The following is a 20,113-nucleotide window of genomic DNA, read 5'->3' on the forward strand; positions in this document are numbered from 1 at the left end:
GGCCAAGGCCGTTAGCTTAGCGCGTTCAGCTCCTCAGCCCCCCGTAATCCGATACTTAGATTAGACCAGGAAGCATGGAAAACTTCTTGCGCTTGTACTTGTCGCCGAACTCCTTGCGGTAGCGACGTTCCTTCTTCTGAGCCCAGAGAGCCATCTGCGCTGCTGCGACGACGGTAAAGACCAAGACGCTCCAGCTGAGACCGCTGACGAGGTAGACACCAACCCACGATACAACCTCGAAGAAGTAATTGGGGCAGGTCACGGCGCTGAAACCAAATCCAGAGGGAATACCACGCTCGGTGGTTCCCGGTCGGCGGAGATCACGCAGGACAAGGTGGGTGTTGAAGTTTGCGAGTTCTCCAAAGACGTACAAGGCAAGACCACCGTATATCAGAGCCGGGCTAACCGACTTAGCAGCGGCAGCATCAGGACGGAAAACCCAGTAGGCGATGTTGCAGCCGGCCAGGAGCCAGTAGTGACCGCTGTTCTTGACGATATTGCGGGCGGGCATGGTGGCATTGCTGAAGCGGTGGACGAAGACTGTTTCATACTCGCGCTTAAGGAAGTGGAGGGTGAGAAGAGCGCAAACGATACGCTGGACATCGCTGGGTTGCGGAATGGTATCGAAGTTGAAGTACACGAATGGGCGGAATGGGTAGAGGACGAGAGCTGGGATCAGGAGGGGCCCGAGGTACTCGATGATGAACACGGTGCGCCAGCTAATCTGGGGGCCTAGAGAATGAAAGGTGAGCAAGAATTGACAAGTCGCACAAGCGGGCGGCCTAGCACATACCCAAGTCCTTCACATGGAGTACAGCCTTGTCCTTGAGTCCGGTTCCCTCAACGGTGCTCTCCTTGGTGTTGGGGACCACAGACCGGTCAGCCGCCTTGGTGATTCTCAGACGATGAATGGAATAGCCCGAGGCCTCTGCCAGGCGGTTATAAATCTCCTGGGTTGATGCATCTGTCGCAATTTGAACCTCCTTAGGGAGTTTCCTGATGGTCTTTCCTATACAACGAATCAGCATTTCAACATTCTTTCCGGACCATGTGCATGAAGTTTACCCCGTGATTGAACCACCACGGTGACGGTTGAAGAAGCCATTGGAGCCGAGAGCACGATTGAAGAAGTCGACAACACCAAAGAACTCTAATGCAGCTAAGCAAAAAGAAACAATGGCCGTCAGCTCTGGGTTCCCGGAAGTTCAACACGGAAATGGTGGGACAGAGAAATAATGTTGGCCTGGAAGCTAAGGGAACCAAGGAGGCTAACCTCGGCCAGAGTCACGTGCATTCGACACCCGTCCAACAGAAGTTACAGAAGGCTTGAATGCGAACAATGGCATGGTCTCGATCCCTGCCTCATCTCGGGTCGCACAAAACATCCATGCTCTATACGCGGACTCGTTATCGCCATTTGGTCTAGTCACCATGACCGAACGCCATGCGGCATTTTGGCGGAGCCAAGTCAATAAACTGTTCAGCTGTGGTTGCCCGGAGTACGAGGCCCTAGTCTTTCAGCTTCAGCCATCTTCTTGTGGAGTGCTGAAGAGGAGTCGTCGTCAATCTCTGGGATAGACTGCGAAAATCTTTACGCGGGATAGTGGGTTTCAAAGCTAGGACTCGCCGATCGATGTGCATGCTCGTTCGATACATCCTCGATCTTGTACAATCCGAAAGTTCTGAATCAGACTGATGCTTGGCCAGCGCCTTACGCATATCTCTAATTGTTGCGCCAGTTGCTGAGCTTACCGCAAATCAGCAAGTGCCGCATCCGAGGCCCTCAAGATGGCGTCACTACGGACTCTGGGTCTCTTCCTAGGAATCCGACTAGGCCGCTAGGCTTATCTTCATCACCCTATGATGTTCCACGACATTGTCATCGATCGATCCTTCCAGAGGCTAGGAATGGACAAAATGGTTACGATTATGCGCCGTGTGAGGCAACAATGGCATCACACTGCCGCGCGACTGGTTATCATACAACTGGACGAATTAAAAACATTTGGAATCTCAGCTTGCCCGTCTGCCGCTGTCAGTGGGGCTTGCTAGTCAATTTTAGCAGCGATACGCCGATGCTAAAGATCGAGGAGACTAGGGCCGAGCCTTCGGGCTTTCCTCTCCATTCATTATAATTCTAACACGTTTTTAGTGCCGTTGCCAATTGGCAATAATACATAGTTACTCTCGTCCCTGTTAGATCTCAGCCGCACTGGTTGCCCCGTCGCTCGAGAACTCCTCTAGTCTTGATGTCCGGCGTCTACAATATCGTATAAAATGAGCCTACCCTCCAGGGTTCACCTCTCCAGTTTCTCATTCCTTAATCGACTATAGGCCTGCTTGTATCTTAGCTCTTGGGTCCTTATATCCTTTTCTATTTGTTTTCCGGAGACTGTATACTCCTAAATTGTGTTTGAATTGCTTCTCAGTCGACGTACTTGCTGGAAGAGTACTCCTCGATTTAGAGTCCCTTACGGTATGAGCCTTCCCTTTCATGAGTCCAAAGGACGTTAGGTTACTGACTTTTCATATAGAATTGTATATATTTGTCGCTTTTCTGTATATACTGTCAGTCGAGTCGAAAGTCCGCTATGGATGACTACAAAGAACCAAGCATCATCAATGGCTTCGGCAACACCATCTCCCAGGTGGAGAACGTCGTTGCCGCATCTTTAAGACCGTTGCCGACGGAAACAGGCAATGGGACCTACATAGCAAAACCAACTCAAACTGGGCTGGTCCAAGACCTTCCCCATGTTGACCTTGCTGATGTCCGCACCCTTGTCGATGTCGTCAAGAATGCTGCCACTAAACAGCCGGTTGATGACAAGAAGTACATCATGGAAAGGGTGATCCAGGTAAGCCCTAACTTACTGAGGGATGCCCTGTGATTCAGACTGATTGATTTGTAGCTAGCTGCTGGCTTGCCGGCGACCTCGCGAAATGCTGCGGAACTGACCAAGTCGTTCCTGAACATGCTGTGGAATGATCTTGAGCACCCGCCACTCTCGTAAGTTCCTAAAATATATGCTAGACTCCAGAAGAAAGTCTAATAGGCTACAGGTATCTGGGTCCTGATTCAGCATACCGTAAGGCTGACGGCTCAGGGAACGTAAGTACCTCATCCCTAACTCATCTCGCATACGTGCTGACTCTGACGATGATAGAACCACTTCTGGCCCCGCTTAGGGGCTGCCGGCACTCCCTACGCCAGGTCCGTTCGGCCAAAGACGAAACAGTCCCCAGCTCTACCCGAGCCAGAGACACTTTTCGACTGCTTGCTTCGCCGAAAGGAATTCAAAGAACACCCGAACAAGATATCGAGCGTTTTGTTCTACCTTGCTTCAATCATCATTCATGGTATGTAAAACATCATGATGGTTTTTGACAAGGCTTGACTTTCTAACACTCGTCAAGATCTATTCCAGACTGACCCCAAGGACGGCTCCACGTCGCTGACGTCTTCTTACTTGGAGCTCTCCCCTTTGTACGGCAACAATCAAGACGAGCAGAATCTTGTTCGCACGTTCAAAGATGGAAAGCTGAAGCCTGACTGTTTCTCTACGAAGCGTGTTCTAGGTTTTCCTCCTGGTGTTGGTGTGCTTCTAATCATGTTCAATCGCTACCATAATTATGTGGTTGAGCAACTTGCCGCAATCAACGAGTGCGGTCGATTCACCAGGCCTGATGAATCCAGTATCGAAGCGTACGCCAAGTATGACAACGATCTCTTCCAGACCGGACGATTAGTGACCTGCGGGTTATACGCGAACATTATTCTGAAAGATTATGTTCGAACTATTTTGAACATAAACCGGACAGACAGCACCTGGAGCTTGGATCCACGGATGGAGATGAGGGATGGTCTATTGGGCGAAGCAGCTTCAATGGCCACCGGCAATCAAGTTTCAGCGGAGTTCAACGTTGTCTACCGTTGGCACGCGTGCATCTCAAAGCGCGATGAGCAATGGACTGAGGACTTTCACCGCGAGATTATGCCTGGAGCTGATCCAAACACTATGTCTCTGAAGGAATTCGTTGCGGGCTTGGGACGGTGGCAAGCAACACTTCCACAAGAGCCCCTGGATCGTCCATTCGCTGGCCTTCATCGTACAGCAGACGGGTCGTATGATGACGACGATCTGGTTGATCTTTTTGAGAAGAGTGTTGAAGACTGTGCTGGTGCTTTCGGATCGTCGCACGTCCCTGCAATCTTCAAGAGCATTGAAGCTCTTGGTATAATGCAGGCTCGTCGGTGGAACTTGGGCACGCTCAATGAATTCCGTCAATACTTCAATCTAGCTCCTCACAAGACCTTCGAGGACATTAACTCCGATCCTTACACTGCGGAGCAGCTGAGGCGGTTGTATAATCATCCTGATCAGGTCGAAATATACCCCGGTGTCATTGTGGAAGATGCAAAAGTCCCTGTTAGTCCCGGAAGCGGACTGTGCACAAACTTCACCATTTCCAGGGCGATCCTTTCGGATGCCGTTGCGTTGGTCCGCGGTGATCGCTTCTACACTGTTGATTACACACCCAAGCATCTCACAAACTGGGCCTACAGCGAGATTGAGCCCAATACTGCCGTCGATCAGGGCCAGGTATTCTACAAACTGGCTCTCCGCGCATTCCCTAATCATTTAGCTGGAGATTCAATCTATGCTCACTTCCCCATGGTCATCCCTTCTGAGAATAAGAAAATCTTGACCAATCTTGGAGCTTCTGAGAAGTACAGTTGGGTGAAGCCTAGCCGTATTCCTCATCCGACATTTATTAACTCTCATGCCGCCTGCATGTCTATTCTCAACAACCAGGGTACCTTCAAGGTAACCTGGGGCAAGAAGATTGAGTTCTTGATGCAGCGTGATAAGCATCTCTATGGAAAAGAATTCATGCTGTCTGGCGACAAACCACCAAATGCTGCATCACGAAAGATGATGGGGGCCGCCTTGTATCGCAACAAGTGGGAGACTGAAGTCAGAAAGTTCTATGAACAGATAACTCTGAAGCTCCTACATCAAAAATCCTACAAACTCGCCGGCGTCAATCAAGTTGATATCGTTCGAGATGTCGCCAATCTTGCTCAAGTGCACTTCTGCTCTAACATCTTCTCCTTGCCGCTGAAGACAGAGTCCAACCCTCGAGGTGTCTTTACGGAGTCGGAACTGTACAAGGTCATGGCCGTTGTATTCACCGCCATCTTCTACGACGCGGATGTTGGGAAGTCGCTTGAACTGAATCAAACTGCCCGGGCAGTGACGCAGCAGCTAGGTGAGCTGACTATGGCCAATGTGGAGCTGGTTGGCAAGACAGGTTTCATAGCCAACCTGGTAAACCGCCTGCACAGAAGCGACGTTCTCAGCGAGTACGGGATTCATATGATTCAACATCTACTGGAAAGTGGTCTTCCACCAGCGGAGATTGTATGGACGCACATTCTACCTACAGCTGGTGGAATGGTGGCCAACCAAGCGCAACTTTTCTCGCAGTGTTTAGACTACTATCTCTCAGAGGAGGGATCCGTTCATCTTCCTGAGATCAACCGACTGGCCAAAGAGAGCACCCCGGAGGCAGAGGAGCTTTTAACTCGCTAGTAAGTGGCCAAAGTTCTACTTCCTTCCCAACTGATAGCAAATTCACTGACCGACTCAGTTTCATGGAGGGTGCCCGACTAAGGTCCTCAGTCGCTTTGCCGAGAGTGGCTGCGGAGCCCACAGTTTTCGATGACAATGGTGCAAACGTTACAGTTAAAGCCGGCCAGGCCGTCATTTGCAACCTTGTGAGTTAATAATAATAATCTCTTTCTAAGATGACTACCTTATCGGAGGTCATTGCTAATGAGTCAGGTTTCCGCATGCATGGACCCCGTCGCATTCCCTGAGCCGACCACGGTGAAGCTAGACCGAGACATGAACCTATACGCCCACTTCGGCTTTGGAGCCCATCGGTGCCTAGGAATTGACCTTTGCAAGGCCGGACTTAGCACAATGCTCAAGGTCGTCGGCGGTTTGGACAACCTGCGTCGGGCTCCTGGTCCGCAAGGTCACTTGAAGAAGCTTTCAGGTCCTGGTGGAATTGCTAAATATATGAATGAAGATCATAGTGGCTTCTCTCCATTCCCGACCACTATGAAGATTCAGTGGGATGGGGAATTGCCGCCACTGAAGGAGGATTAGGGAAATTGCGGGGACGATGTACATTGCTTTTGTTTGGTAGATATGAGCACGGATTTAGTTGGAGGCTATTTGTTTGACTACTTTTTGGCTTCTACTCGCTCGTTTGCGATTTTGAGCATTGGCATGCTGTTGTCTTCTCGGTTTTGATCGAGGTGTGTGATTATATATATTTCGGCGGCGTAGCCCAGTATAGGGCTGAGGCTCTATTCGCTGGCGACGCTTCTCCGAAACTGTTTCTAGATAATCCGCAACCACAGCGTAACTTGTTGATACTACTAGCTTGAACTTAACCTAAGTACTATACGATTTGATTGTCTAACCTTGCTATGTCCTATAAAAGAGTTACGCTACCCAAGAGAGTTGGATAGTGCTATGCGTTGTTACTCGTTCTCTGGCAGGTCTGCCTAAGATGAGGGGCTGATTCTAGGAAGTCTAGCGACAAGCAAGCATATATGTCCTAGAACAGCCTAGAACATCAAACCCATAGTAGTAATGTACGAAAGAACAGAGATAACATAGTCTCAGTTACCGCTCAGTCAGGAAGGGCAAGAGGACATGAGGGGAGGCGGCTATTGCTCGCAGCAGGAAACGCTATGGCCAGGCACGGTACCATTTGTTACATAAATTACCACTTTTTATGATAGAGGATCGCCTCACATCGGTATAAAATACGATGAGTGGTAATGACGAGAGCTTCGGGTTCCCCCCATCAGCCATCAACATCATCATCATCAACCACCAGTCCATCTTCCGTCTGTTGCTTGTCTTCCTCACTCCCCCACTTCCTTCATCACTCCTTTGGCCTTTTGCCTCTCTTTACCCTCACTCTTATATTCACCTTTACCCTCTATTCTACCCTTTTTGTTGCTTGCGCACTTCTCCAGGGCTGACGACCTGCACCGTTTCCCTGTTGTTCTGCCAGCGGCTTTAACTTACTAACCAACCTAGACCAATTCACCTTCCATCACCTCGCTCCTCATCTCTCAAGCACAAGACCTGCAATTCACAGTCGGAGCAAATTCACCTTTTCCATCACCTTCACTCGGTTCATTGTACACCGTCGAAGCTCGCCGAACCAATCTCTTAATCTTGCTCCATCTTGCTTTCCCCTTCTGTCAAGGAAAGTCTCCGAAAGAGGAAGAAAAAAACGTCATAAAAGATTCTCTGACACCTCACCTCACCACCACGCTTTCCACGACCCGCCGATAACGTCTCTAGGAGGTGCACTCCTGGGCTTTCAGATTTTTTTCCCTAATGATTGCCTGATTGTTCAACCCTAGACACTATGGGGAGAATCAAGAAGGTCGCTGGGCAGAAGCATGAGGCTACTCTTGTAAGTCCCGCCTTTTTGAGGCCCAGCCTACCTGCGCTGTCAAGAGTACAGTTGAGCTGACTGCAGAATTCCTCGATAGTCACCCTACCTTTCAGAGTTTATAGCTCGTGCGCTTAACATTCCCGTCCCAGAACTTCCTTCTCACCTCCGCACATTTTCTCGCGTCTGGCCTTTCCCGAGGGGTGATCTGTATCACTGGATTAATGTCTTGAATCGCTTTGATGAAATTCTGGACGCCGTCATTGAAAAGTATGATCTCAGCAATGGCCCTCAAACGACGCCTTTTAGCCGGCAATATCTGGAGCAGTGTTATACGAACGGAGACAGCAAGCTGAGCTCGCGAGACATCGGGTCTAAGCTTGTTGCTTTGGATTATGACACTGAGGGAGACAGAGAGCTTTTGGAGGCCATACTGGACTTTTCTCGACTTCTTTTAGAGAAATGCGGCAACCGCAGTCTGTACAATAGCAGTGAGCGCTTGGGCGAGTTGCTCAACACTACTTCGCTGAGTCTTCTCCAATCCACACTTCGGTTATCTCTCTCCCTGGCACAGAGGTATCACTCGCGCCACCGCGGTGGCTCCCATTTTCAACAGAGCCTGTTGGCAACACACTACAACATCGACCTGGAGAAATTGCAAAAGATCGCGAGTCCTTTCCCTCGCCCTACTGTCGCAGGACGACCAATTTCCTCGCCACTTGGTCCCAAAGACAAGTCGTCTCAATCCAAGCATAACGCGAATGACCTCACGTCGCTTGTACGGGACGACGATGGTTGGGAAGATTGGGGCAACGTCTACCTGCTTTACTATCCTTCGGGCTCTGCTGAGCAAGCGAAAACAGTCGCAGAGAGCGGGCCCAGTTCGTCTCTTCCGAACGCTCCCACTACGCCAACACCTTTGCGCCGGACACATTCAAGCGGTACTCCACGACGGATCCCATCGACAGAAGACTCACCTGCGTCGGTTGTCAATACACCCACCGGCAAACAGGATGAAACTCTGCCCGGTGGGAAAACACTGGACATTCCAAGAACGAAGGTATTTTCGGCCTCTGCCGAAGAGATCATCTCGTCACACTCCCAAGAACTGCCAAACGAGTTCAAGTACGAATTGTTGAACAAAATTCGCACCGCAAAGGCGCTGGGCACTTCTCGGTCGGCTAGAGAACAGATACTCGCCATAAGAATCCTCGCAATCACAAATTTGGCGTACATCTATCCGGAACCGCTTTTCCAACAAAAGATTCTCCAGTTCGACTTGGAGCACCCTAAGCGCCTTCAACTCGCTTATCAACTTGGGGAGTTAGTTCACCTTGGGGCTAGTGGTGACCTTCCGGTCTCTCGAACAGTTCAGACTTTCTCCATTCAAGCACTTGATGCTCTAGCAAAGCACAAGGCGCGCGCAATTGACGTCTGTTCTGCCCTGAGTGTCAACGTGAACCACGGCGTCTTGATGTTCTTGACCAGGAAGGCCGTCAATGAACTTAGTGTTGAAGGCGATGAGAATGACGCTACTGGCCAAGATGAATGGCGAGATGCTCTTCTCGCTTTATTACGTACTCTTCCTGGTTCAAGCACTAGAACCCCCGAGACCCTTGTAGCTGCTGGATTAATTCCTATGTTTGTGGATGTCCTCAACCTGCGCACCGACAAGGCTCGTCGTGTCTACTCCCGTGTTATGGAATTCCTTGACAGCTTTGTGCTCGCGGTTCGTGATGCCTTTGGAATACTGACGAACGCCAAGGGGTTTGATGCGCTCTCAGACTTGATTGATTATGAGACTAAAACATCATTCGAGAAGGTATCTCAGGAGGCAGGTATTCCGGACCAGTATAAGACATCTTCAATCGATTACCAGATCCCCTATTTCCAACAGCAGACTCTCCGTTGGTTGTTCCGCTTTGTCAATCATATAATGCAGCACAATGGCGGCGGGTTTGATCGAGTTCTTCGAAATCTGATTGATTCTCCCCAACTTCTGACTTCTCTGCGCCTTGTCATTGAGAATGCACAAGTATTTGGCTCCCATGTGTGGAGTAACGCTGTCAATATCCTCAGCAGCTTCATCCATAATGAACCCACCAGCTACCAGGTCATCGCCGAGGCTGGTCTGAGCCGGAGCTTCTTGGAAGCTATCACCCTCCAACCGCTTAAAGGTCCGGAGAAAGCATCGGCTGAGGGTGTGCCTGCAGAGAATGCGCCTGCGGAGGCAGGAGGCGAGTCTACAGCGCCGTCGAGCACTGTAACTGGTTCTCTGGCGGACCAGAGACAAAAACCTAGAGATTACACTATCGCGAGGCCTGAAAATGCTTCTCTGGCTTCTGGTATAATGCCTGCAACGGAGGCGCTCTCTTGTATCCCTTCAGCATTCGGAGCTATTTGCTTGAATGGCTCCGGCTTGGAACTCTTCCAGTCTTCGCACGCCTTGGAAAGCTTTTTTGAGATATTTGAAAACCCTGCACATGTCAAATGTCTCATTAAGGATGACACAAACCTGGTTCGATCTTTGGGTAGTACTTTTGATGAACTAATTCGTCATCACCCGGCTCTGAAGTCATCAATCATGACCGCGGTCATGATTATGATTGCACGTGTCGGTTTTCTGTGCAGAACCAAGGCCTGGAAGTATGGTATGGGCGCCAAACTATGGAAAGAGGACTCACAGAAGCAGCCGACCCTCTCTGGGGAACCTTGGCAGTTGCTGAAGGCAATTGGTATCGATCCCGCCGAACAAACTGCCGCTGATGATAGCCAGGTCTACGGTGTACCCTCCATTAATACCGCTGCCACACTGCCTACTGGTGGAAAGCTCAGCGTTGGCGATGTGAGCGGGCTTCTCCCGCCTCTAGATTCACAAATTGAACCTAAGGACGAAGACAAGGATGGTATGACTACGACTGACTATCTATTCGCTGTGCTGCGATTTTTGGGAGCGTTCTTCGAGAATCAGTCCAACTGCACCTACTTCATAGAATCTGGCGGCGTTGAGTTCATCTTGGATCTCGCTACTCTACAAAGTCTGCCTTTCGATTTCCACAACTCTGATGCGAACCAGGAGCTTACGGTGCTGGTCCATATGCTCGTTGAGACCAAGCCTCACTTGATTGTACCATCCCTTGTCCGCCGCACTGAGCGGATTGTTGACATGCTATCCGATTTCTGGAACTCGACAGAGGAGCAGGGGTTCTTCTCCCCGTTGGTTCAACTGGAGAAAGAAGGACAAGGCAAGGCACCCAGCGCGGCTGGCGAATCAGCTAAGACTGCAAGAGACAATGGTACCTTCTTTGCGAAGCACATGGTGTCTGCTCTTACCCTCATGGATCTACTCCGTGAAGCGTTTTCTCTACCCCTGTATCAAGCAAGGCCAAGCCAACAAACTTCTGTGTTTTCTCAAGTCAATCTGGCCGACCGATACAGTTCTCTCGTGAAAAAGCTTGGGAGTCTGCACGCTGCCTGCGTTTGGGAAGAGATTCTACTGGAGAAGAACATGCCGGACACCTGGGACCAAGCAACGAAGGTTCAGCCACCGCCCTCTGAGAGAAATATTGACAGCCCTGGTATCTTGACAGAGGGTGTCTCTACTTTACTACCGCCTGAGCCTCGTCAAGATGGAGGTAGTAGTTCTCCCAACCCACAAACCCCGCAGCCGCCTGTCGATGCTCCCCCTAAGCTCAATGAGGGAGGAGTCGCATTCAAGAATGTACAGGCGCTACGATACCTACTGAGCTCCTTACCTTCGTCCATCACTGGATTCCTCCACAACTTGGGTCTCGGGCTCATTGGTAAGAGGAGGACTGATGCTTATCAGAAGCAAAACGCGCTTGCAGTTGCCGACGTTATCGCTGGAGCTGTGCTTGAACAGCTGCAATTCAAGCCTGCCAATTCCAGTGGCAACCCCAAGCTCAAGTTCGCTTACCTCATTGTCATCCTCTCGTCGTTTTCTCACCTCCTGTTTGAAGGTAAATTTCGCTTTGTGATGTGTATTGTTCTATAACTGACATAACTTCACAGCCGCACCGGACCGACATCACTCCCAGTACCTCACACTTGTCCTGTTTGCTTTCAAGAGGGGCAACGGACTGAAGGTTCTCAAGGATGTCTGCGATCTCTTCGTCCGCGAGGTCAAGGCCCTTTCGCCACCTGAATCTGTACCTGACGCCGAGAATGATGTCTCTGCAAGACTGACGTCTGCTTACGGCGGCATCAAAATAATCCTCAGCTTCTTCGCTGAGCTTGCTTCCGGAAAGAGCATCGTGGAGTCGAGCCAATCGCAGGCTATGTCATGCAATGATCGGGATCGTGGGCGCCCGGACTTTTTCCAAGCAGGTCAGTTCTTGGTGGAACTAAGAATGGAGATCTTGCCTATAGCGCGCGAAATGTGGAACTCCGACTTTACGACCCAGTCTACGAGCTCCGTTGTGAAATGTCTCGTCGATATCCTTCGATCGTCCCTTGACGGCGAAAACGAGTCGGGGGCCGTCCGGCGACCTGACGCGCAGCCAGCACTTGTGGATGTGCAAAGAAAAGGATTCCCTATTCACAAAGACCGGATCAAGGCATTGCAGGAGAAGGGATTTGAGAGCGAGCTCGTCCAGGAAGCACTGTATCGTTGCAACAACACGCTCTCTGCCGCTGAAGAGTATTGCAGATCTCGAAACTACATTCGAACGGCCGATCTCATGCCACCAGATTCCGCAGACATGGAAACAGCTCGTCCCAGCACTTCTGGTGATGGACCGGAGGACTTGGCCGGTGGAGAGCCGCCGTCTTTCGACACAAACTCGTTCTTTGATCGGCAGTCGCTTTCTATGTTCTTCCCTCAGGCCCACGGTCGTAACGCAGATGATGGCGATGGGGCCCCAGGTGTGCCCCAGGAGGTTGCCAACATTTTGGAAAACCTCTTGAACCCGGCATCCGTTGATGACGATCGTGACGAGAGCGCTGCCAGCAACCAGCCAGAGTCCAGTAATACTCGGGCGAGTGCCTCCGCAGACCCATCTGAACCGCGCCCTGACCAGCAACCGGCAAAGCGACGGGAGCTGACCGCGGTTGAGGACTTGGATGCTGAGAGAGAAAAGGTCCGGTCAAGTTTGATTGAACGATGCTTAGATGTACTGAACGAGCATCATGATGTTTCTTTTGAACTGTCTGACCTGATCGCATCTGCTGTCAAGAAACACCGGGATCCAGAAAGCTTCAGACGTGAAGTTGGTGAGCTGCTTGTTCAATCCTTGGTTTCGTTGCAAATGGAGAACTTCCAATCTGCGGGCAAGAAGGTTGCGGCTTATGCTCATCTCTTGGCGTTGGTGGTTCAGGACAAGGAGATGTACAACGCTACGCTATCTGAGTTGAAAGAGTGTTTCGCGACATTCATTCAATTCATCGCCGTTCCATCCGAGAAATTCCCGGAGGAGTCGTTCCCCTGGGTTGGACATGTGTTGCTTGTTCTTGAAAAGCTTCTCTCCGACGACTGCCAACCTCCTCAAATTCGCTGGACCCTACCTGATAATGCTGAATCCATGTCGGTGGATGATGGACCTGCTCATTTGGAAGAACCTCTTGTATCCAAGGATGAGAAAATGCAGTTGTTCGAGGTCCTCGTCGAGATCCTTCCTAGGGTTGGCAAGGACGACACTCTGGCTCTTTCGGTATGTCGTATCCTTGTTATCCTCACTCGGATTCGCGACATTGCCGTCCGAATGGGCGAGAAACGAAACCTTCAACGCTTGTTTGTCATGGTCAAGCAGCTCTCAAGCTCTACAAATGATAAGCTTCAAGGCGCTTTCATGCTTATCCTACGGCATATCATTGAAGATGACGACACAATCCGACAGATCATGCGCAGTGAGATTGTCGCCAACTTTGAGTCGAAATCTTCGCGGCCGATTGACACGACAGGCTATGTTAGGCAAATGTATCATTTGGTCCTCAGGTCTCCAGAGCTATTTGTCGAGATCTCCAACGATAAGCTCAAACTACGCTCTTATGACAGCCGACAACGTCCCCAAATATTGACCCTGAAGTCTGACAAAAAGACTGGAGATGCGAAGTCTGGCCAAGAAGCTCAAGGTGCACAAACAGCTGGCGAAAAGAAGCCTGATGCTCAAGAGGACAAGGAGAAGGGCAAGACCCCCGAACTGAAAACTCCTGTCGTCGAGAAGCCGGATGGAGTCATTCACTATCTTCTTTCCGAACTTCTATCGTACAAGGATGTCGACGACAAGGAACCACCAGCAGAAAACCCGGAGGGCTCCGCGGCAGCTTCAGCGCCTGAGCAATCAGAGCCTCAGACTGATATCGAGATGTCAACCGATGACCCTACTCCCTCGGTTTCAAGCACTGAGCTCCAAGGTTCGCGAAGCAACAAGAAGACGGAGAAGCCCGCATTCTCAGCAGATGATCATCCAATTTACATCTACCGATGCTTCTTGCTTCAGTGCTTGACGGAGCTGCTTTCTTCCTACAACCAGACCAAGATTGAGTTCATTAACTTCTCTCGCAAGGCGGACCCCTTGGCCACGACACCTTCCAAGCCTCGCTCCGGAATCTTGAACTATCTCCTCAATGCTCTGGTCCCTGTTGGCACTATGGAGCATGACGAATCTGTGGCCTTTAAGAAGCGCAGTAACACTTCTGCCTGGACGATGCGTGTTTTGGTTGCTTTGTGCACCAAGACGGGAGAATTTGGTGGCCATGGACGGCGACGCAATGAGCAGAACCTCAACGAGGATGACGAACCCGAGCTGGCGTTTGTTCGAAGATTTGTCTTAGAACATGCTCTTAGAGTCTACAAGGACGCAAACGCTTCTAACGAGCCTCTGGACCTCAAGTATTCTCGATTGATGTCCCTTGCCGATCTGTTTGACAAGATGCTTAGCGGCTATGCCTTCGTCTCTGGAGACACCGCCTTCCCATCTTCCACGAAGCAGCTTGCCAAAACCATGTTTGAAAAGCATTTCATTTCCGCCCTTACGGCTTCCGTTGCTGAGATCGATTTGAACTTCCCGTCGTCTAAGCGAGTCATAAAGTACATCTTACGCCCCCTAAACAAACTTACCCAGACTGCGGTTATCTTGAGCGAGACCTCGGATATCTCTACCGTTGGAGGATCATCAGAAGATGACGAAATTTCTTCCGCAACCTCCGTCTCTGATATGGACGATGAGCGTGAGGAAACCCCGGATCTATTCCGTCACTCTACCCTGGGTATGCTGGAGCCTCGCCACGAAGAAGAGACCAGCTCTGAGGAATCGGAAGAAGAAGATGATGATGAGATGTACGATGACGAATATGGGGATGAAATGGACTACGAAGAGGAGATGGCAGAGGACGATGGTGAGGTTATTAGTGACGAGGAGGACGAGATCGATGGCGTTGGCCCAATAGAGGGCCTTCCCGGCGATTCTGGTATGGACATTGAGGTCGTTATCGATGATGAAGATGACGACGAGGATGATGAGGATGATGAGGATGACGATCAGTCTGATATGGATGATGATGAGATCCTTGCTGGCGAGATCACTGGCGACAGAGATAATGAGAGCCTCGACGAAGGAGATGAAGACGAATGGGAGAGCGAAGATATGTCTGAGGACGATGACGAAGCAGACATCATGAACCAGCTTGAAGACGAATTGGCAGACATTAGACATTCAGATCAACGCCATGATGGAGCGCGCCTTGATGACATCTTCCGTGCTTTGGGTGAAGTTGGAGGTGGAGTTGAAGACCTTCAAGCAGACAGCTTGGGAGATCTGCATGATGATATCGTCGACGACGAGTTGAATGAGGATGATGGTTTGTACCCAGACTCTACTGCAAGTTGTATAACTTTATTACTAACATCATGTCCAGAAGACGAAGAGATTGATGAGTTGGAAGAAGAGCTCGATGAAGCTGACGATGATCAAGGCTCCTTCCACGGCTTTGACGATGACGGAGACCTCATTGATCCGTGGGGTTGGGATGGCGAAGAGCCGCCGCTACCTCGCGGCCATCGTCACCACCACGGCTTCTCCCGTGGCCCTAACCCAGCTTGGGCTGCCGTAACCGGCATGCTGCCCAACCGTCATGGTATCGTTTCCGTGCCTTCATACCGTCTGCAACGAACTCAGGTTGCGCCCCGTGGCAATGACGACGGAACGAACCCGCTCCTAGTTCGCACCGATCATGGCCCAGAAGCGCCCGGACAACGTCGGGGAGGAGGACCCGAGGCTTTCACCGACTGGGTCCACGGTATGGGCCCCTTGTCATCAGGACGTCTGCAGCCAATGGACGGTCCCGTCAGCTTCATGCACGCTATTATGCACGCCATTGGCCAGGGTGGCCCAGGACTCGGCGTCATTCACCGCCCTGATGGCATTCATGTTCATGTTGACAGACATGCTGTCCTACCCAACCGGATCCAAGATATGTTTGGGCTGGGTAGACCTCAGGCCGCTCCAGCACGAACTCGGGATGATCCCTCCCAGGCAGTTAGCTTTGCCCTAGCAACAACTCGAAGCCGTTGGCAGGAGGAAGCCCGCATTTTGTTCAGCAGCACATACGTTGAAAAGACCCAACGCGTTGTCAATTCGCTGTTGAAAATTTTTGTACCTCCGGCCATCGAGGAGCAGAAGAAGCAAATGGAGGAAGAGGCTAAGCGGCGAGAGGAGGAGCGTGCCGAGCGCGAACGCATTGCCAAGGAAGAGGAAGAGAAAGAGCGGAAGCGGAAGGAGGAAGAAGCTGCTGCTCGCCAAGAAGAGGAAAGAGAACGACAGGAAGCAGAGCGCAATGCGCCACAGGAACCTTCAGAGCCAGTTCCAGAACCCATGGACGACATTCAACAAACTGAAGCTCCTGCTGAAGCAGCCCTTGAAGCTGACGCCGCTGCACAGCCAGCTCCTGCTGAAGCAGGCCCCGTGGAACCTGCTCGCCGTGTGCACACAATCATTAGAGGGCGACAAGTTGATATCACTGGCATGGAGATTGACCCCGAATACCTTGAAGCTCTGCCCGAGGAGCTGCGGGAAGAAGTGATAATGCAACAGTTGGCGGAGCAGCGCTCACAGGCTGCGGCCGCGGGCGAAGAGCCCAGTGAAATCAACCCCGAGTTCCTCGAGGCATTGCCTCGGGAGATTCGCGAAGAGCTTCTGCAACAGGAAGCGGCTGATCGTCGTCGTCGCGAACGTGAAACTGCTCGTCGGCAAACTGGCAACGGTGGCCCTCCCCCTCCTCCTGCCCATGCTGAAGAGATGGATGCGGCAAGCTTCTTCGCTACGCTTGATCCAGGCTTGCGTTCAGCCGTCCTTGCTGAGCAGCCCGAAGAGATACTTGCCAATCTCGGCCCTGAGTATGTCTCAGAGGCTCGCGCTCTCTCCGGTGGAAGAGGCCGTCTCACCCAATTTGGCGACATCTCCCGAATGGATCGCCAGAGACCCGAACAAGTTGAGGACCAAGAGCCCAAGAAACAGCAACGCCGTCAAATCGTACAAATGCTTGACAAAGCTGGAGTTGCTACGCTACTCCGCTTGATGTTCATGCCCCTTCAAGGCAACGCTCGCCATCAGCTTAACGACATCCTCCACAATGTTTGTGAGAACCGTCAGAATCGGATCGAGGTTATCAGCCTTTTGCTTTCTGTCCTCCAGGACGGAAGCACTGATGTCTCTGCCATTGAACGCAGCTTCGCTCAACTGTCGCTTCGTGCGAAGTCTCCTGCTGTTCAGAAAACACCACAGTCTGTGAAGAGGAGCCTTGGCTTCCAGTCATCCAACGTCAGCAATGAGGTCACTCCCATTATGGTCGTACAACAATGTCTCGGGACACTATCGTTCTTGTCTCAATACAATCCTCACATTGCTTGGTTCTTCCTGACAGAGCACGACCCCGCTTCAGCCCTGAAGTTGAAGGCACTGCGCAAAGGAAAGGGCAAGGAGAACAAAGCGAACAAATTTGCTCTCAACGCCCTGCTGTCTTTGCTGGATCGGAAGTTGATTTTGGAGAGCCCCAACTGCATGGAGCAGTTGTCAAGCTTGCTGGCAAGCATCACTCAACCCCTTACCTTACTCCTTCGCCGCGAGAAAGAAAAGCAAGCGGAGGAAGAAAAGGGCAAGAAATCCGAGACTACCGAGGACGAACCGCCCTCTGAGCCGCAGCAGCAACCCGAGACTGCCGAAACAGCTGGAGCTGAAGCCATTGCTACGGACACAAACATGACCGATGCTCCTTCCACCGAAGCAGGCGGAGACTCACAGGTTGTCGCGACGACAGAGCAACCGGAATCCGGGACTTCCGATGCTAAGCCGTCTCAAGGAAAGGAAACAAAGGCCGAAGAGGACAAGCACAGGAGACGTACCATCGAGCCCCCAATCATCCCTGAACCCAACCTGAAGCTTGTGGTGCACGTTCTTGCGGCCCGTGAGTGCAACGGAAAAATTTTCAGAGATGCCCTTTCCACCATCAACAACCTTTCTGCTGTTCCTGGCGCTCGGGATACTATTGGCAACGAGCTTGTCAGCCAGGCCCAAACTCTGAGCACCACCATCCTGACCGACTTGGATGAACTGATCTCTCACATTCACGAAGCCCAGACTGGCACAGACATGCAAGGCTTAGCTCTTGCTAAATTCTCTCCAGCCAGCTCTGACCAGGCCAAGCAACTTCGTGTCTTGACAGCCCTCGACTACCTGTTCGATCCTAGCCGAACCGACAAGTCCAAGGAGGCCCAAGAAAAGGAGTCCGATAGCCCAGCCAAAGATGTTCTCCAAACCTTGTACGAGAGCTCGACATTTGGACCTCTATGGACAAGACTTAGTGAGTGCTTGACACTCATTCGCCAGAAGGAGAACATGATGAACGTCGCAACAATCCTCCTGCCTTTGGTTGAAGCTTTGATGGTTGTCTGCAAGAATACCACACTCAAGGATACTTCCCTTGCCCGCAGCAGCCGAGAACTGTCTGTCTCAAGCGGTGCCGGCGACGCAGGAGTGAGTATGGAAAGCCTGTTCTTCAAGTTCACAGAAGAACACCGCAAGATCTTGAACGAACTGGTCCGACAAAACCCACGCTTGATGAGTGGCACCTTCTCCCTCCTGGTCAAGAACCCCAAGGTGCTGGACTTTGACAACAAGCGCAACTACTTCACTCGCCGGGTCCACTCGCGTGGAAACGAGCCCCGTCACCCCCATCCACCTCTCCAGCTGGCTGTGAGGAGAGACCAGGTCTTCCTGGACTCCTTCAGATCTCTATACTACAAGTCTGCGGACGAACTCAAGCACGGCAAACTGAATGTTCGCTTCCACGGCGAAGAGGGTGTTGATGCCGGTGGTGTGACCAGGGAATGGTTCCAAGTTCTCGCCCGTGGCATGTTCAACCCAGACTATGCGCTCTTCACCCCTGTTGCTGCCGACAAGACTACATTCCACCCTAACCGCTTGAGTGCCATTAACCCCGAGCACTTGACATTCTTCAAGTTCATTGGGCGGATTATTGGTAAGGCGCTTTACGAAGGACGTGTACTCGACTGCCACTTCAGCCGCGCGGTCTACAAGTGCATCCTCAGCCGCAACGTATCAATCAAGGATATGGAGACCCTAGACTTGGACTATTACAAGTCTCTTCTTTGGATGCTCGAAAACGATATAACCGACATCATCACCGAGACCTTCGCCTTGGAAACAGATGCATTCGGCGAGAAGCAGACCATTGACTTGATTGAGAACGGGCGCAACATTCCCGTGACTCAAGAGAACAAGGAGGAGTACGTGCAGAAGGTGGTTGACTACCGCCTGGTTGTCTCTGTCAAGGAACAGCTGGACAACTTCCTCAAGGGCTTCCACGAGATCATTCCTCCCGAGTTGATTTCCATCTTCAACGAACAGGAGCTGGAGTTGTTGATTTCTGGTCTACCCGAAATCGAGGTGGATGACTGGAAGGCCAACACTGAGTACCACAACTACTCTGCTTCGTCCCCTCAGATTCAATGGTTCTGGCGAGCTGTACGCTCCTTTGATAAGGAAGAGCGAGCCAAGCTGCTGCAATTCGTCACCGGTACCAGTAAAGTGCCGCTCAACGGCTTCAAGGAGCTGGAAGGCATGAATGGAGTGAGCCGATTCAACATCCATCGCGACTATGGCAACAAAGATCGGTTGCCAAGCTCGCATACATGCTTCAATCGTAAGTTTACTTCCCCACCTCAAGTGATTACCTGAATGTCTGCTAATTGTTGTGACAGAGCTTGATCTTCCTGAATATGACAGCTATGAGACTCTGCGGCAGCGTCTGTACACGGCCATGACTGCCGGTAGTGAATATTTCGGGTTCGCATAAGTCGGTGGCTATTTGCTGTTATTTCTTGCGGCGGTCTTTCTTTCCATGTTGTAATGCCCAAGCATTTCACGGCGTTTCGACAGTTGACACATGAGTCTTTTTTTTTGCTTTTCATATGTTTTTCATGTATCTATGTATCATCCGCCTATTAATTGGCCATGGGCGGAGTGGCTGAGATGCTACGGGGCCAGTTGAAGTGCAGGTCGACTGGTTTCTGTGGGCTATCTAGATGCCTCCTTTTTCATGTATTTCAAGCTTGTTTTCTGGAATCAAAAGCGCGATCTTGTAATAA

The 20,113-nt window shown here is 51.1% G+C and overlaps 3 protein-coding genes across 3 annotated transcripts; 2 read left to right on the forward strand and 1 right to left on the reverse strand.

The window, feature by feature from the left end:
* Positions 1-55: 55 nt before the first annotated feature.
* On the reverse strand, positions 56-1,105 carry BDV14DRAFT_194607 (trans-2-enoyl-CoA reductase (NADPH) TSC13; the record flags this gene model as incomplete). Its single annotated transcript, XM_073771960.1, has 3 exons — positions 56-732; positions 794-1,009; positions 1,066-1,105. 3 exons carry the CDS (start codon positions 1,103-1,105, stop codon positions 56-58), a joined length of 933 nt encoding a protein of 310 aa, XP_073633781.1.
* Positions 1,106-2,334: 1,229 nt separating this feature from the next.
* On the forward strand, positions 2,335-6,507 carry BDV14DRAFT_3222 (peroxidase/cytochrome P450 family protein). The gene is made up of 8 exons (XM_073776544.1): positions 2,335-2,476; positions 2,535-2,858; positions 2,913-3,010; positions 3,064-3,112; positions 3,168-3,360; positions 3,418-5,596; positions 5,656-5,782; positions 5,850-6,507. The coding sequence occupies exons 2-8, from the start codon at positions 2,592-2,594 to the stop codon at positions 6,177-6,179; spliced, it is 3,243 nt and encodes a 1,080-aa protein (XP_073633782.1). The 5' UTR covers positions 2,335-2,476; positions 2,535-2,591; the 3' UTR covers positions 6,180-6,507.
* A 784-nt stretch (positions 6,508-7,291) lies between these two features.
* On the forward strand, positions 7,292-20,104 carry tom1 (E3 ubiquitin-protein ligase TOM1). Its single transcript, XM_073776558.1, has 5 exons — positions 7,292-7,512; positions 7,592-11,471; positions 11,524-15,309; positions 15,367-19,668; positions 19,727-20,104. The coding sequence occupies exons 1-5, from the start codon at positions 7,465-7,467 to the stop codon at positions 19,819-19,821; spliced, it is 12,111 nt and encodes a 4,036-aa protein (XP_073633783.1). The 5' UTR covers positions 7,292-7,464; the 3' UTR covers positions 19,822-20,104.
* The last annotated feature ends 9 nt before the right edge of the window (positions 20,105-20,113 follow it).

This window comes from Aspergillus stella-maris (assembly GCF_047715825.1).
Source record: "Aspergillus stella-maris strain CBS 113639 unplaced genomic scaffold BDV14scaffold_1, whole genome shotgun sequence".
NCBI lineage: Eukaryota > Fungi > Ascomycota > Eurotiomycetes > Eurotiales > Aspergillaceae > Aspergillus > Aspergillus stella-maris.

What these genes read in the sequence shown, in the direction of transcription:
- tom1 (XM_073776558.1), top strand. Translation starts at nt 7,465, where the DNA reads ATGGGGAGAATCAAGAAGGTCGCTGGGCAGAAGCATGAGGCTACTCTT. An exon ending in AGAAGCATGAGGCTACTCTT is followed by an intron (nt 7,513 to 7,591) that starts GTAAGTCCCGCC and finishes ATTCCTCGATAG; the next exon opens with TCACCCTACCTTTCAGAGTT. An exon ending in CTCGCATACATGCTTCAATC is followed by an intron (nt 19,669 to 19,726) that starts GTAAGTTTACTT and finishes TTGTTGTGACAG; the next exon opens with AGCTTGATCTTCCTGAATAT.
- BDV14DRAFT_3222 (XM_073776544.1), top strand. Translation starts at nt 2,592, where the DNA reads ATGGATGACTACAAAGAACCAAGCATCATCAATGGCTTCGGCAACACC. An exon ending in AGGCTGACGGCTCAGGGAAC is followed by an intron (nt 3,113 to 3,167) that starts GTAAGTACCTCA and finishes TGACGATGATAG; the next exon opens with AACCACTTCTGGCCCCGCTT. An exon ending in GAGGAGCTTTTAACTCGCTA is followed by an intron (nt 5,597 to 5,655) that starts GTAAGTGGCCAA and finishes TGACCGACTCAG; the next exon opens with TTTCATGGAGGGTGCCCGAC.